At 49.8% G+C, this 16051-nt stretch overlaps 1 protein-coding gene across 1 annotated transcript; it reads right to left on the bottom strand.

Annotated features, from left to right (window-relative positions):
- Positions 1-5794: 5794 nt before the first annotated feature.
- On the bottom strand, positions 5795-15424 carry LOC311200944 (olfactory receptor 14A16-like; the record flags this gene model as incomplete). The annotated part of the gene is made up of 2 exons (XM_084275246.1): positions 5795-6669; positions 15385-15424. 2 exons carry the CDS (start codon positions 15422-15424, stop codon positions 5795-5797), a joined length of 915 nt encoding a protein of 304 aa, XP_084131372.1.
- Positions 15425-16051: the final 627 nt, after the last annotated feature.

Raw genomic sequence — 16051 nt, forward strand, 5'->3', positions numbered from 1 at the left:
AATACATCCCAAACTAAAGGTGTGAGGGATGAAAGATGTTCATGGCCTTACATATCCCCAGGTATCCCACTAACAGCTCCAGGAACATGGGGGTCAGGGCTTTTGTAGCCATGGGAGTGGGTGTAACTCTGCCCAACATAATTTTCCAGCTTCAACAGTGTCCACCTGTGACACTGCTCAATGTCCAGCACCAGCTCCATGGCAAAAGGTGCGAGGGTGGAAAAAGGTTTCTGGCCTGAAACCTCCCCAGGTAGCCCACTAACAGCCCCATTAACCTTGGGGCTCAGGACATTCCTAGCCACAGAAACAGTCCTAAAAATGTCATTTTCAGGCTGTACCATCATCCACTCTCAAACATGCTAGATGTCCAGCAATAGAGGCCCAGGTTCTTTAGCACCTATTGCTGTCATTTGGTTAAAAGTACAGAAAGTTAGAGAGCCATCTGCAAGCACATGTGAACCTTTAGTGAAATGGAGATTCCCTTCAGAGAGACCTTGAGAAATTCTGGGATTTGATGACCAGGAACATCAGGAAGATTTCCAAGCAGAAGAGATCTCCTCCTCCTGCCCATATTTTCTCTGCGGCTGGAATTAATTCTCATGTTGGTGGCCCCCATAGTTCTGGTGTTTTGATTTGTAAGCCATAAAGTCTAAATAAATATGTTTCTTCCTTGCTGAGCAGTGCTTGCACAGCATTAAGGCCTTTATTCTAATTCTGTTCCAGAAATGAGTCAACTGGGAGTGCACAAGTGCCCAGAAAGGGACAGAACAGGCCCAGCTGACCATAACTGACCAAGGGGATTATCCACACTGTATGACTACAGGAGTGAGCCCACTGTTGTGGTGCACTTGTTGTCTACAAAGGTGGGCTGGTTTCAGGAGGAATACAGTTGATTTTCCTTCTAGCAGCCAGTGTGGTGCCACATTTGGTTGTTAGGATGAGAGCAGTGCTGATAACAGGGAGGCTTTAGTTGTGTCCAAGCAATCAAAGACTTTTCTGTTGTTCATTCTCTACTACTAATGGGAAGGTGGGGAGCACCCTGGGAGCTGGGAGGGAGCACAGCCAAGACAGGTGACCCAAACTGCCCAAAAAAGCATATTCCATTCAAATTACACCATGATCAGCATAAAGGAGTGTGGTGAGGGCAGGAGAACTCAGCTCCAGGACACACGTGTTTTGGGGATGGCTGTGAGCTGTGCGGCCAGAGCTGTGGGGTTCAGTGACAAACTGCACTGTGCATCACCAGCTGTGTGTATTTTACCACAATGTCCTGTTGTTGTTGTTGTTTTTGTTGTTTCTGTCTCTCTGCTGTTCCAGTAAACTGTCCTTATCCCAGCCCACAAGGTTTACGGCTTTTTGGTTTCCTTTTCTCTCCCTTCCTCCCTCCTCCTGTCCTCCCCCCACACACACACCCCCTCTTAGAGAGAGAGCGGCTGCGTGATGCTCGGCTCGGGGCTGGGGTGAAACCATGAGAAAAGGTTCCAGCACAACACCCACACATCAAGGCAGCTCAGACATGATGGGTGGAGAACCAGCCACAAGGAGAAGAATTTTGGTCTTGCAGGGGCTGCCACAGCAGTCAGAGGTGTTGAACAGGGATGTGGCCATGAGCACATTGGGCTCCTCTGGGAGGAGTGTGGCTGCACAGACAAGGGTCCTTCTGGTCCATCTGGACTCAGCAATGATGATGCCACCTCTGGAGCAGTCAGTCCCAGTGTGGGGGTCCCCGATCTGGAGGAATGAGGAGGAACACGTATGTGGTCAGGGAAAGGCTGCCAAGAGACCTGGGCTGCTTTAGCCTGGGGAAGGGGAGGCTGAGGGAAGCCCTCTTTGTGCTATGTGAAAAGAACATAAGAAAGGAAGTCCATGTGAACTGATGGCTCTGAAGGCCAGGGTGGACATGAGGATAAAGAAATGTCATTCTGAGGGTAGTGCTGTGGTGCAAGAAGTCACTGGGAGGAAGTGTGGATGGGCTGGTGGGTTTGTGCTTGTGGGAACAGCTGGCGAGGAGGGAGAGACAGCAGTACAGGCAGGGACGTTGTTAGGTGACAGTGAGGTGGGAAAGCGTGTTGCATCCCTGCAGCCTACAAAGAACCAGGTACAGGGGTGATGCCGTGTGGGATGACTGTGGTGCAGATGGCCAAGGGTGCCAGACAGGTGGAAAGGGCCTGATAGAAATGAGATCTTTGCTGCCCTGGCTGTGGCTGATGTCCCTGCCAAAGAGGCCTCAGGGAAGACACATTGTCCTCAAGGCCATGGAGCATGGTTGCCTTCTTGCATCTACCAAAGGGGAGGCCAGCAACTACTTGGATTTTAGTTGGATCCCTAGTGATACAGGTTTCAAAGGGATTTCCCATGGAGGACCTTTTTCCAGTCACAGGTATTTTCTGTCATGGCTCAGTTGTCAGAAGAAGTGACAGCAGCATTCTGGGATGGACATAGAATCATAGAATTGTAGGGGTTGGAAGGGACATTGAGAGATCATCAGGTCCAACCCCCTGCCAAAGCAGCTCCCTAGGACATATCACTCAGATAGGAGTCCAGGCGGGTCTTGAATATCTCCAGTGAAGGAGACTCCACCACCTCCCTGGGCAGCCTGTCCCAGGGCTCTGGGTCTGCTAAGGAGATCTAGACAGGCAGGAAAAGCAGTCTCTTGACATCCAGCCCTGTCTGGATATCCTTGCTCTTCCCCAAGCCCAGCAGTTCCCTCACTGGCCTCCTGGGACTCCCAAAACTTTTCCTGGCATCATCTGTGCTCACAGGCACAGACAGATTTCTCTGACCACAAACAGCAGTTCAACAGGATCCAGTTTCATAACCATGAAATCTCTCTCCTCAGCTGCTGCTACGGCCAAGCAGCGTGTGAAGGGGGTCAGCTTTACTGGTGCTCCCAGTGCACAGCCTGGGCAGGTTTAGGTGCTCTTGCTGGATATTTTGCATTTTTGAAACTTGACGCTGCTGAAGCAGGAAGATGAGGTCAGGCACTTGTAAGGACGGTTCCCTTTGACAAGGACAGTCCTGAGCTCCAAGATTACTGGGGCTGCTAATGGGATGTCTGAGTAGGTTTCAGGCCAGGAGCAGCTTTAATCACTCGCTCCTTTTGCTTTGGTGCTATTGGTGGACATTCAGCACATTTGGAGTTGGATGCTGGTAGAGGCTGAAAATGACATCAGGCACTATTAAGATCGTTCCCTCAGCTACAAAAGCTCTGAGCCTCAAGGTTACTGGGGGTGCTTTTGGGCATCCTGGGGAGTTTTCAGACTCCCAAGATATTTCAGCCCTCAAACCTTTTGTTGTGGAGCTATTGCTGGGCATTTAGCGTCTTTGAATGTGGACGCTGGTAGAGCTGGAAAATGATGTCTGGTGTTATAGGACAATTCCCATAGCCAGGAATGCCCTTTGCCCACAGTTTACAAGAGCTGCTTGTTGGCTAACTGGTAAGGTTTCAGCCCAGGAACATCTTTCAGCCTTCACAGATTTATTTGGGAGCTATTGATGTTTAGAATTTTCAAAGGCAGAACCTAGTAGAGCCACAAAAATTTTGTGGGGCAATCATAGGACTGTTCCCCTGGCTAGGAAAGCCCTGACCCCAAAGACACTGGGGCTACTAGTGGGCTACCTGGGGAGGTTTCTGGAAAGGAAATTTTTTCAACCCTTGCAACTTTTGTTTGCTACCTACAATAACGGTGGGAGATTCTCCCTGGTAATCCTTTTGTTATTAATTCTATAAATTCATTAATAACAAAAGGAGGGCCAGGGAGAATCTCACACCTTCACTGGATCGGGGGGAACCACTGTGATGGAGGATGAAGAAAAGGCTGATGTACTTTGCCTAAGTCCTTAGTAGTAACACCATTGGTCCCCTGATACCCAGACCCCTGAGTGGAAAGATGGGGATGGGAAGTGGACTGAAGTCCCCATCATCCATGGGGAACTGGTTACTGACCCGCTCAGCCACTTAGATCCATACGAGTTGATGGGTCTGGATGGGAAACACCCCAAGGTACTGAGGGAGCTGGTGGATTTCCTCCCCAAGCCACTTTCCCTTAGTTACCAGGAGTCCTGGCTGACCGGGGTGTTTCCACCTGACTGGAAGCTGGCACATGTGACACCCATCTACAGGAAGGGACAGAGGGAGGTCCTGGGGAATTACAGGCCTGTCAGCCTGACCTTGGTGCTAGGGTAGGTGATGGAACAAATTATCTTGAGTACCATCATGCAGCACATGCAGGACACTCAGGCCATCAGGCCCTGTCAGCATGGGTTTAGGAAAGGCAGATTGTGCTTCAAGCTGCTGATCTCCTTCTATGACCAGGTGACCCGCTTAGTGGATGAGGGGAAGGCTGTGGATGTGATCTACATGGACTACAGTGAAGCCTTCATCAGTTTCCCCCAGGGTACCCTGCTGAAGCCTCTGTTCATGGATTAGATGGGTATACTCTTTACTGGGTCAGAAACTGGCTGAGGGCTGGGCCCAAATAGCTGTGGTGAATGGAGTTAAATCCAGCTGGCAGCACATCCCATGTGGTGTTCTCCAGGGCTCAGTGCTGGGGCCCATCCTCTCTAACATCTTTATTCATGATCTGGACGAGGGGATTGAGTGCAGCCTCAACAAGTTAGTACATGACACCAAATTGTGGAAGGCAGGAAGGCTCTGCAGAGCGACCTGGACAGGCTGGATCAATTGGCAGAGGCTTTATGGGGCTTGGTCATGAGCTTTGCTCACAATAACAACAGGCAGGGTTAAGGTCCTGGAGCAGAGTGGCTGGAGAGCTCCCTAGAAGTATAGGATATGGGGGTGTTAGCTGAACATGAGCCAGCGCTGTGCCCAGGTGGCCAAGAAGGCCAGCGGCATCCAGGCCTGGATCAGGAATAGTGTGACTGCCAGGAGCAGGGAAGAAATTGTTCCATTATACTCAGCTGTGGTGAGGCCACACCTTGAGTACTGTGTCCAGTTTTGAGCCCCTTGCTAAAAGAAGGACGTTGAGATGCTGAATTGTGTCCAGAGAATGGCAGAGTAGACAGTGAAAGGTTTGCAGCACGAGTCCTGTGAGGATCAACTGAGGGAACTGGGGCGTTTTAGTCTTCAGGATGCTGAGGGAGACCTTATCACTCTCTACAAGTACCTGCAAGAAGGATATAGAGAGGTGGAGGTTGGCCTCTTATCTCAGATAACAAGCGATAGGATGACAGGGAATGGCTTGAAATTATACTAGGGGAGATTTAGATTAGAGATCAGGAAGAATTTCTTTATGGAAAGGGTATTCAGCTATTGGAACAGGCTGCCCAGGGACGTGGTGGAGTAACCATCCCTGGAAGTATTACAAAGGTGTGCAGATGTTGTGCTTGATGACATGGTCTGGAGGTGGACTAGGCAGGGTTAGGCTGTGGTTGGACTTTGTGAAAGATTCTGTGACTTTATGTTTGTTGCACTTCAAGGAAATTCCTGTTCTGTCATGGTGGGAAAGCATTGCCATTTCAGACAAGTGGTCAAGTGATTCAGTTGATGAAAATGTTCTTATAAATATTTAATAAATGTCAGGAGAAATTTTAAGAAAGAAAAATATGTGCACCTTTTCAGACAGACGTGATGCAGAGAGAGCACAGCCCATCGTTACCCAGCGTGTGGGTCATACTGTATCTGCAATGGGATGAACGTGGACCATCATATTCCAGTTTAAATAAACTAGAGGCAAACAAAGAAACAGGAACTAAACCCCATACTGAATAGAGACTGGTCCTAATGTGAGTTACATGGCCAGTGATATGCAGAAGATGAGCAGTTCATTGTTGCTTAGAAACATCCAGTCATCTGTTTCCACACGGCATCCTTGAGCTCCTGGTTCCTCATGCTGTAGATGAGGGGGTTCACTGCTGGTGGAACCATGGAGTAAAGAAATGATACTACCAGGTCCAGAAATAGAGAGGAGATAGAGGGTGGCTTCAGGTAGGCAAAGAAGGAAGTACTGACAAACAGGGAGAACACAACCAGGTGAGGGAGGCAGGTGGAAAAGGCTTTGTGCCGTCCAAGCTGCGAGGGGATCCTCAGCACAGCCCTGAAGATCTGCACATAGGACACCACGATGAACACAAAACAGCCAAAAGCTAAAAAGGCACTAAGCAAAGTGACTGCAATCTCCCTGAGGTAGGCATCTGAGCAAGAGAGCTTGAGGATCTGGGGGATTTCACAGAAGAACTGGTCAACAGCATTGCCATGGCAGAGGGGCAGTGAAAATGTATTGGCTGTGTGCAGCACAGCGTTGAGAAACCCACTGCCCCAGGCAGCTGCTGCCATGTGGACACAAGCTCTGCTGCCCAGGAGGGTCCCGTAGTGCAGGGGGTGGCAGATGGCAACGTAGCGGTCATAGGCCATGACAGTCAGAAGACAGTACTCTGTGGAGATCAAAAATAGGAAGAAAAAGAGTTGAGCCACACATCCTGTGTAGGAAATGGCCCTGGTGTCTGACAGAGAATTGGCCATGGATTTGGGAACAGTGGTGGAGATGTAGCCAAGGTCTAGAATAGAGAGGTTGAGGAGGAAGAAGTACATGGGGGTGTGGAGGTGGTGGTCACAGGCTATGGTGATGATGATGAGGCCATTGCCCAGGAGAGCAGCCAGGTAGATGCCCTGGAAGAGGCAGAAGTGCAGGAGCTGCAGCTCCTGTGTGTCTGCAAAGGGCAGGAGGAGGAACTGGCTGATGGAGCTGCTGTTGGACATCTGCTGCTGTCAGGTGTGGAGACCTGTCCAAGGAGGAAAAGGCAGTTAGAAGTTTGGGAACTCTTCCTTGAGGAAAACTTCTTCCAATTCACATTGACTCCCTGTATTCAGGAAGCCTTTTGTCAGGTCCCTTTTGGGAGGTCTGCTTTGTGCTGGCTTGAGTGTGCCACTGCTGGGAGGAGGGTTGGCTGTGGCTCTCAAGAACTCAGTCCTGCCTGGCAGCAGTCAGTAAATAGAAGGATGGCCTGATCTCAGACTAAATCCCCTGTGGATAGGAATGAGCTTTTCAGCACTGTCACTCCAATTTCACCCGAGGGCAGAGCAGAGCTTTGGAGCTTTGGTTTTCTCCTGACTGAGAGCTGAGGAATCCAGTCTCACAGGGCAGAGCTCCAAAGCCCTCCTGCGGTCTCATCCTACCCAAGGAGGATCTCAGCTCCCTGCTCCCAGCCAGGGACACACAGGGCTCAGTGCAGCTGCCCACACACAGGTGAACCTCAGTCCTACAGATGGGGATCGTGAAGTGAGGTTCAGGACAGTGCCAGACCCACCAATGGACTTGCCCACAGTCCCAGGTAATGGTGGGACAAAGGCAGCAAATACAGGAAGGGAAACAGAAAGAAATGCTCCAGCCCAGGCTGGAAAGACAGGGACAGACAGACAGGCACTCAGGGGTTTCTCCTCAATGCAGGTTGAGCTTCCAAAGAGAAGACTCATCCTTAAATCCTGTGTGTGTGCTGGGTGGCAGATACCAGGGGTTCTCTGTGGGAAAGTTTTAGCACTGCAGGGGATGTCAGGGAGGTCCCAAATCCCCACTGCCAGGGCATTTCTGGGAGCAGCTACTCCTCCCCCCCTGACAATGTCTCTGCTGCCTGGAGCTGTTCCTGCAGCTGCTTCTCTCTGCCCATGTCAACTCCCACGCTTTGCTCACAGACCTCATCCTACCTGCCCTGTGCTGAGCTCTGCTCTGCAGACCCCTCCTGGCATCAGGGCGCTGACCCAGGGAACCTCTGTGTGTGCAGGGCTCAGGAGATGTTCTGACAAGTCCTAATGACAAATTAGTTTGCACTGCCTGCTGCAAAGGTATCAAGAAAAGTTCAGCTCCCACTTCCCATACAGCCCTCAAGAGCTGAATATTCAAAGCAAATTCTCTACCTGGAGTGGAAAATACATCCCTGGTTTTCTTGAAAAGACCCTGGGAAGTTTCCCGGGATCAGCTGGAACTGGGAGAAAACCTGTCCTACCCAACACGCTGATAGCAGAAAGACCCTACACTGCCCTTCCATGGGTCACACTTGCCACCCACAGCTTCTTTCTGCAGCGATGCTGCTGGAAGCCCAGCAGGCAGGCTGAGTGCTGACCCTGGCAGCAGCAGAGTCCCTGCCCCAGCACACAGACCCCGGAGTGCAGGGACCCTGCTCACAAGGACATCCCTGGGCAACCCTGCTTGTACTCAGTGCTTCACAGCTCTGCAGCCATGCCCAGGAGAAGACAGCTGTCCTGCCCTGTCCCTCTGATGGGGCACAAGGGCATCCCTTCCAGGCAGCACCTTCTGGTCCTATAGAGAACCTGTCCTCCTGACAGAGCCCACACACTGTCCCACGTCCCAGCTTTAAGAGATCCCTCCAAGAACAGAACCTGCATTGCCCTGCACCCACAGACATACCAGGCAGAGTGCTGTGGAGATTTCTCCTCCAGTGAGCTCTCAGCATCTGTCAGCTCTCTCAGCCTCACAGGTCTCCCCTCGGTGCCTACAGGCAGTGTCCCCAGCCCTGTGTGCTTGGCAGAGGAGCTGCTCCTGGGCAGAGCTGTCTCTTGTCAGGGCTGCTGGGCTGCCATAAGTTCCCGCCATTGCAGGAGTGAAGCCCAGCTCAGCAGGAGAAGACCAGTTCTTCTAGGCTTCCTCCTGGTGTCTCAGGCCTCATGGGGATCGCTCTATGATCTCATCTCTGATGTTCCCTCCCTCAGCTGGGGAGAAATCCTTGTGTCCATCAGAGTCGTTTCTCCTGATCAAACCAGAGCTGGGCAGGAGAATTAACTTTCCTTGTCTCCACATGAGACAGGACACCCAGGTCTGGGACAGGAAGGAGACTCTTTCCCCCTGTGAAAGGAAGGGATTTAGGTGAGCAGTTGGGCATTTCTCAGGGTTTCCCAAGAACAAAATCAGGAAAAACAAATCTACAAAGCTCTGCTCTGCAGTTGGGGGAATTGGAAACCACAATCCAGACAAGATCCTAGAGATCAAAAAAGATAGACCTGCTGCTGCAAGGACAAACTGACCCCTGGAGAGCTCCCATCAGAGCCCCTGACAGCCAATGGTACCCTCAGCCAGCAGGAAATGCACCTCCCAAAAAGCACCTTTTCAATGTCTAATAGAACAGGGAGAAGCAGTCCTTGGGCTGGCAATGAGAACGTTTTGCTGAGAGAAGAGTGCCCCAAGTTCTCACTGCCTTGTTCTCCTTGCAAAGAGGCAGAAAATGTCCCAGGCAGCTTCATTCCCCACTTCCTCCTCCTGCCCTTGGCAGACACAGGGGAGCTGCAGTGGGTTTCTCCATGCTGTGCTCCTCACAACCAAGACATTTTCCCTCCCCCTCTGCAAGGGCAATGCTGGTGACCAGTTCTGCTGTGAAATCCCCCAGATCCTCAGCCTCACATGCTCATACGCCTTCCCTAGGGAGATTGGTCTTCTTGTATCCAGCAGCTGTTTAGTTTTGGGGTGTTTTATGGGATACCTGGGGAGATTTACAGTCAGGAACATCTTTTGGCCCTCGCATGTTTTGCTTGGGAGCTTTTGCTGGACATTTAGCAGTTTCCTAGATGGACACTGGTAGAGCCCCAAAATGACTTCAGGCAATGTTAGGACCCTTCCCTTGGCAAGGAACACCCTGACCCCCAAGGTTACTGGTGCTTCTCGTCCAGTCCCTGAGGAGGATCATGTGAGGAACATCTTTCAGTCCTCATACCTTTTTTTACGGTGCAATTGGTGGATATTTGGCATATTTGAAGGCAGATGCTGGTGGAGCATGAAAATGAAGTCAGGCAATGTTAGGACCTTCTTTGGAAGGGAAAGCCTTGAGCCCCAAAATTAGTGGTCCTGTTTGTAGTCTACATGGGGACATTTCAGGCCAGGAACTTCTTTCATCTCTTGAACCTTTTGTTTTGGAGCTATTGGTGCAGTTTGGTGGTTTCAAAGTTGGAGGACTGTAGAGCTGTGCAATGAGTTCAAGCACTATAAGGGTTGTTCCCTTGGCTAGGGATGGGCTGAGCCTTCAAGTTCCTCGTGCTGCTAGTGGGTTACCAGGGGAGGTTTCAGGCCAGGAACCTCTTTAGGCCCTTGGTCCTTTTGTTTGGGAGCTATTGCTGGACATTTAGCAGTGTCAAAAATGGATGCTGGTAGAGCTGGAAAAAGATGTCAGTTAATTTGAGGGCCATTCCTGTGGCTAGGAATGCCCTGAGCCCAGCGGTAACCTGGTCTGCTAGTGGGCTACCCTGGGAGGTTTCAGGCCAATAACATCTTTCAGCTCTCACACCTTTTTTTGGGGAGCTATTGCGGGGCCTTTATCAGTTTTGAAAGTGGGTGCTGGTAGAGTTTGAAAATGACATCAGGCACTGTGATAACTGTTCTCTTAGCTAGGAAAGCCCTGAGCCCCAGGGTTACTGGCTTCTAGTGCACAACCTGGGGAGCTTTCAGGCCAGTAAAATCCTTCATCCCTCACAAGTTTTCTTTGGGTGCTGTCGATGGGTATTTAGCATTTTTGAATCTTGATGCTGATAGAGCTGCAAATGAAGTGAGGCACATCTAAGGACTATTCCCTTGGCTGTGAAAGCTCTGAGCCCCAAGGTCAGTGGTCCTGTTTGCAGTCCACATGGGGAGGTTTCAGGCCAGAAACTACTTTCATCCCTTACACCTTTTGTTTTTAAATTATTACTGGATTTCAGCAGTTTCACAGGAGGAGGACTGCAGAGCTGTGCAATCTTGTCAGGCACTCTTATGGTCGTTCCCTTGGCTTGGAATGTGCTGAACCATCAACAGTTAGTGTCCCCAGCCCTGTGTGCTTGGCAGAGGAGCTGCTCCTGGGCAGAGCTGTCTCTCTGTAGCTCTGCTGGGTTGCCATGAGCTCCTACTGTCCCAGGATCCTGGCCCAGCTCAGGAGGATAAGACCAGTTCTTCTAGGCTTCCTCCTCTCCTCATGGGGATCATTCAGTGATCTCATCTCTGACTTCAAGTCCCATGCTGTGCTGTTCATAACCAAGACATTTTCCCTCTCCCTCTGCAAGGGCAATGCTGTTGACCAGTTCTCCTGTGAAATCCCCTAGATCCTCAGCCTCACATGCTCAGATGCCTACCCCAGGGAGATTGGTCTTCTTGTATCCAGCACCTGTTTAGTTTTGGGGTGTTTTGTGAGATACCTGAGGAGGTTTAAGGCCAGGAATATCTTTTGACCCTCGCCCCTTTTGTTTGGGAGCTATTGCTGGATGTTTAGCATAGTTGAATTTCGATGCTTGTACAGCCTCCCTTGGAAGCTCTTAGCCCCAAAATTCATGATCCTTTTTTCAGTCTACATGGGGAGGTTTCAGGCCAGGAACTTCTTTCCTCCCTTGCACATTTTGTTTTGGAACTAGTAGTGCAGTTTAGCAGTTTCAAGGTGGAGGACTGTAGAGTCATGCAATGACATCAGGCACTATATGGGTTGTTCCATTGGCTAGGAATGTTCTGAGTCTTAAGGTGCTGCTAGTGGGTTACCCAGGGAGGATTCATCCAGGAACCTCTTTAGGCTGTCACCCCTTTTCTTTGGGAGCTATTGTTGCGTGTTTACCAGTTTCCAAGTTGGACACTTGTATAACCTGTAGATGATGTCAGACATTGTTAGGACTGTTCCCTTGGAATGGAAAAACCTGAGCTTCAAGGTTACTGGTGCTGGTACTACACTACCTGGGGAGGTTTCAGGCCAGGAACATCTTTTATTTCTCACACCTTTTTTTTGGGTGCTATTGCTGGACGATTAGCAGGGTTGAAGTAGAACACAGGTGGAGTCAGAAAGTGATGTCAGGCACTGTAAAGACTGTTCCCTTAAAAAGAGTGCTCTGAGCCCCATAGATATTGGGCCTGGAAGTGTGCTACTATGGGAGGTATGAGGTCAGGAATGCTTTTCAGCCTTCACACCTTTAGTTTGGGAGCTGTTGGTGGGCGTTTATCAGTTTTGACAGAGGGTGGTGGTAGAGCTGGAAAATGACGTCAGGCAATGTTACAACTGTTCCCTTGGCTAGGAAAACCCTGAGCCCCAAGGTTACTGGTTCTCAGAGTGTGCAACCTGGGGAGGTTTCAGGCCAGTAAGATCCTTCATCCCTCAACACTTTTGGTGCTGTTGCTCGGTATTTAGCATTTTTGAATGCTGAGTATTTAGCATTTTTGATGCTGCTAAGAGCCAGAAAATGATGTCAGGCAGTGTTAGGACCATCCCATTGGATAGGAAAGCCTTGAGCCCCAAGGTTAGTGGTTCTTCCAGGGCACAACCTGGGGAGGTTTAATGCCACAAACATTTTTCAGCCCACGCACATTTAACTTGCCACCTATTGCTCTACATTTAACAGTTTAGAGGTGGAAACTGGTAGAGCCTGAAAATTACATCAGGCACATTTAAGGCCTCTCCCTTGGCTATGAAAGCCCTGAGCCCCAAGGTCAGTGGTCCTGTTTGTGTTCTACATGGGGAGGTTGCAGGCCAGGAATTTCTTTCAACCCTTGCACCTTTTGTTTTGGAACTATTCATGCAGTTCAGCAGTTTCAAAGGTGGAGGACTGCAGAGCCGTGCGATGAAGTCAGGCACTATAAGGGTTGTTCCATTGGCTAGGAATGGGCTGAGATGATTAGAAGCTACTCATGCTGCCAGTGGGTTATCTAGGGAGATTTCAGGTCAGGATCGTCTTTGGCCATCAACCCTTTTTGTTTGGCAGCTCTTGCTGGACTTTGAGAAGTTTCAAAGTTGGACGCTGGGAGAGCCTGAAAATGATGTCAGGCACTGTTAGGACATTACCTTGGTAAGGAGAAAGCTGAGCCCCAAGATTACTGGGGCTGCTAGAGGTCTAACAAGGGAGATTTCAAGCCAGGAACCTCTTTCAGCCCTCACCCCTTTTCTTTAGGAACTATTGCTGGACATTTAGAAGTTTCAAATCCGGATGCTGGTGGAGCCTGAAAACAACATCAGGCACTGTTAGGACCATTCTCCCTGCTTGGAATGCCCTGATCCTGATGGTTGCTGGGGCTGCTAGTCGACACCTGGAGCAGGTTTCAGGGCAGTAACATCTTTAAGCTCGCGCACTGTTGTTTGGGAGCTGTTGCTGGATGATTAGAGGTTTCGAAGATGGACGCAGGTAGAGCCTGAAAATGACTGCAGGCACTGTTAGGATGATACCCTTGAGCATGAAAGCCCTGAGCTGAAATGTTAACAGGGCTGCTAGTGTCCCATCTGGGTAGGTTTCAAGCCAGAAATGTTTTCAGCCCTCACACATTTGGTTTAGAGTTATTACTGGACATTTACCGGTTTCAAATTTGGATACTTTTAGATCGGGAATATTATCTCTGATAGAGTTTGGACCAGTTCCTTGGAAGAAATGCCCTGAGCCCAATGGTATACAGGGGCTGCTAGTGGGATACCTGTAGAGGTTTCAGGTCAGGAATATCTTCAAACCCTCACTCCTTTTCTTTGACAGCTGTTGCTGGAGGTTTAGCAGTTTTAGAGGTTGTTGCTGGTAGACTGAAAGCTGATGTCAGGCACTCTTAGGACAGTTGCCTTGGCTAGGAATGCCCTGAACCTCAAGGTTTGTTGCACTGCTAGTCTACTACCTGGGGAGGTTTCAGGCCAGAAACATCTTTCAGCCCTCACACCTTTTGTTTGGGGGCTCTTTCTTGACGTTTGGCATTTTTGAAGTTGGACGCGGGTAGAGCCCGATAATGACACCAGGCACTCTGCAGACCATTCCCTCAGCCACAGAAGCTCTGAGCCCCGAAGTTACTGGGGCTGATTCCCCCTGACAGGGGAAGTTTAGGGCTCCCCAGTTATTTCAGCTCTCAAACCTTCAGTTTGGGAACTATTACTGGATGCTTAGCATTTTTGAACGTGGACACTGGTAGAGCCAGAAAATGATGTCTGGTGATATAGGACCATTCCCTTGGCTAGGAATGGCCTTCTCCCCAAAGTTCCCAGGGTTGTGTGTGGGCTGCCTGGGGAGGTTTCAGCCCAGGAACATCATTCAGCCTTCACAGATTTATTTAGGAACTATTGATGTGTGATTAGAATTTTCACAGGAGGCCACTAGTAGAGCCACAAAATGAGGCCAGGAACTCTTAGCTCCATTCCCTTGGCTAGGAAAGCCCTGACCCACAAGGTTAGTGGGGCTGCTAGTGGGCTACCTGGAGAGTTTTCTGGCCAGGAAGCTTTTTCAGCCCTTGCATGTTTTATTTGCAACCTACAATGAAGGTGGGAGATTCTCCCTGGCCCTCCTTTGGTTATTAATGTATTTATAGAATACATTAATATTATATGAGACAGAGACAATCTCCCACCTTTATTGGATCCGGGAGGAACAACTGTGATGGATGATGAAGAAAAGGCTGATTTACTGAATGCCTTTTTTACCTCAATCTTTAGTGGTAAGAACAGTTGTCTCTCCATTCCCAGACCCCAGAGTGGAAAGATGGGGACAGGAAGTAGACTGAGGCCCCGATTAGGTCTGCAAAGGTCAATGTGTCTGGATGGGACACACCCGAGGGCACTGAGGGAGCTGGTGGAAGTGCTCCCCAAGCCACTTTCCCTTATTTACCAGCAGTCCTGGCTGACCAGGGTGGTTCTGCCTGACTGGAAACTGGCACATGTGACACCCATCTACAAGAAGGGACAGAAGGAGGACCCAGGGAACTACAGGCCTGTCAGCCTGACCTTGATGCTGGGGAAGGGGATGGAACTAATCATCTTGAGTACCATCATGCAGCACATGCAGCACACTCAGGTGATCAGGCCTGGTTTAGATTGGGCTTGAGGAAGCTGATCTTCTATGACAAGGTGACCTGCTTAGTGGAGGAGGGGAAGGCTGTGGATGTGAACTACCTGGACTCCAGTAAATCCTTCATCACTGTCTCCCAAGACATCCTGCTGGAGAAACTCGCCACTCATGGGTTGGATGGGTATATTCTGTGCTGGGTTAGAAACTGGCTGAAGGCTGGGCCCAAAGGGTTGTGGTGAACAGAGTTGAGATGAGAGGAAAGGGTTTCAAATTGCTCCAGGGGAGATTTATATCTCATATCAGGAAGAATTTCTTTCCTGAAAGGGTAGTCAAGTATTGGAACAGGCTGCCCAGGGAAGGGGTGCAGTCACCATCCCTGTTGGTATTTCAAAAGGCGTGGGCCTTGTTCCTTCTGGTTTGTCTAAGCTGTAATAACATGGGCCACAGTCATCCCATTCCTCTTGCAGTATCTCCAGGCCTTGTGTGACCCTGACACTGAGGAATGATGAGCTGTGCTCTCTTTGCATCCTGTCTGTCTGCAAACAGCCAAAAGTTTTCCTTTTTTTTTATTTTACTTTTATAAACACTTTACAAGCATCTTCATCAGCTGAATCACTTGACTCCTTGAATCACTACACAACTTGGGAATTTCCAGGAAGTGTCATACTCACCTTCCCCTGAACCTGCATTACCCCCAGTCTGTCTCTTCATCTCCCTCATCACTGAGGTGTTTCCACCTCTCCTGGTGATACGGCCATGCCCAAGGACACCTTCTCCAGACTACCCTGATGTGTGCACTTCACTTTGCTCAAAGGTTTCCACCTCCACTCGCTCTTTGGTCATTCAGATGCTGATAAACTTTGAGCTTCGGGGAACTGGAAAACATCTCATCTTCCAGAAGTCTAATGACCTGTTCTATCTGAAGTTCAGGGTGTTTATAAGTGACCTTTCTATGTATCTGATTGAAACTGTTCTGGGAGAGAATCTCCTCTGGAAGCTGACCCCCTTCACACGCTGCTTGGCTGTAGCAGCAGCTGAGGAGAGAGATTTCATGGGTATTACACTGGATCATGTTGAACTGCTGTTTGTTGTCAGAGAAATCTGTCTGTGCCTGTGAGCACAGATGATGTGAGGAAAAGAGTTGGGAGTCCCAAGAGGCCAGTGAGGGAGCTGCTGGGCTTGGGAAGAGCAAAGTTCTCCAGGCAGGGTTGGATCTCAAGAGACTGCTTTTCCTGCCTGTCCAGATCTCCTTAGCAGACCCATATCCATCCCAGAATGCTGCTGTCACTTCTTCTATCAACTGAGCCATGACAGAAAATACCTGTGACTGAAAAAAGG

Source organism: Gallinula chloropus (assembly GCF_964237585.1).
Source record: "Gallinula chloropus genome assembly, chromosome: 25".
NCBI classification, from domain to species: domain Eukaryota; kingdom Metazoa; phylum Chordata; class Aves; order Gruiformes; family Rallidae; genus Gallinula; species Gallinula chloropus.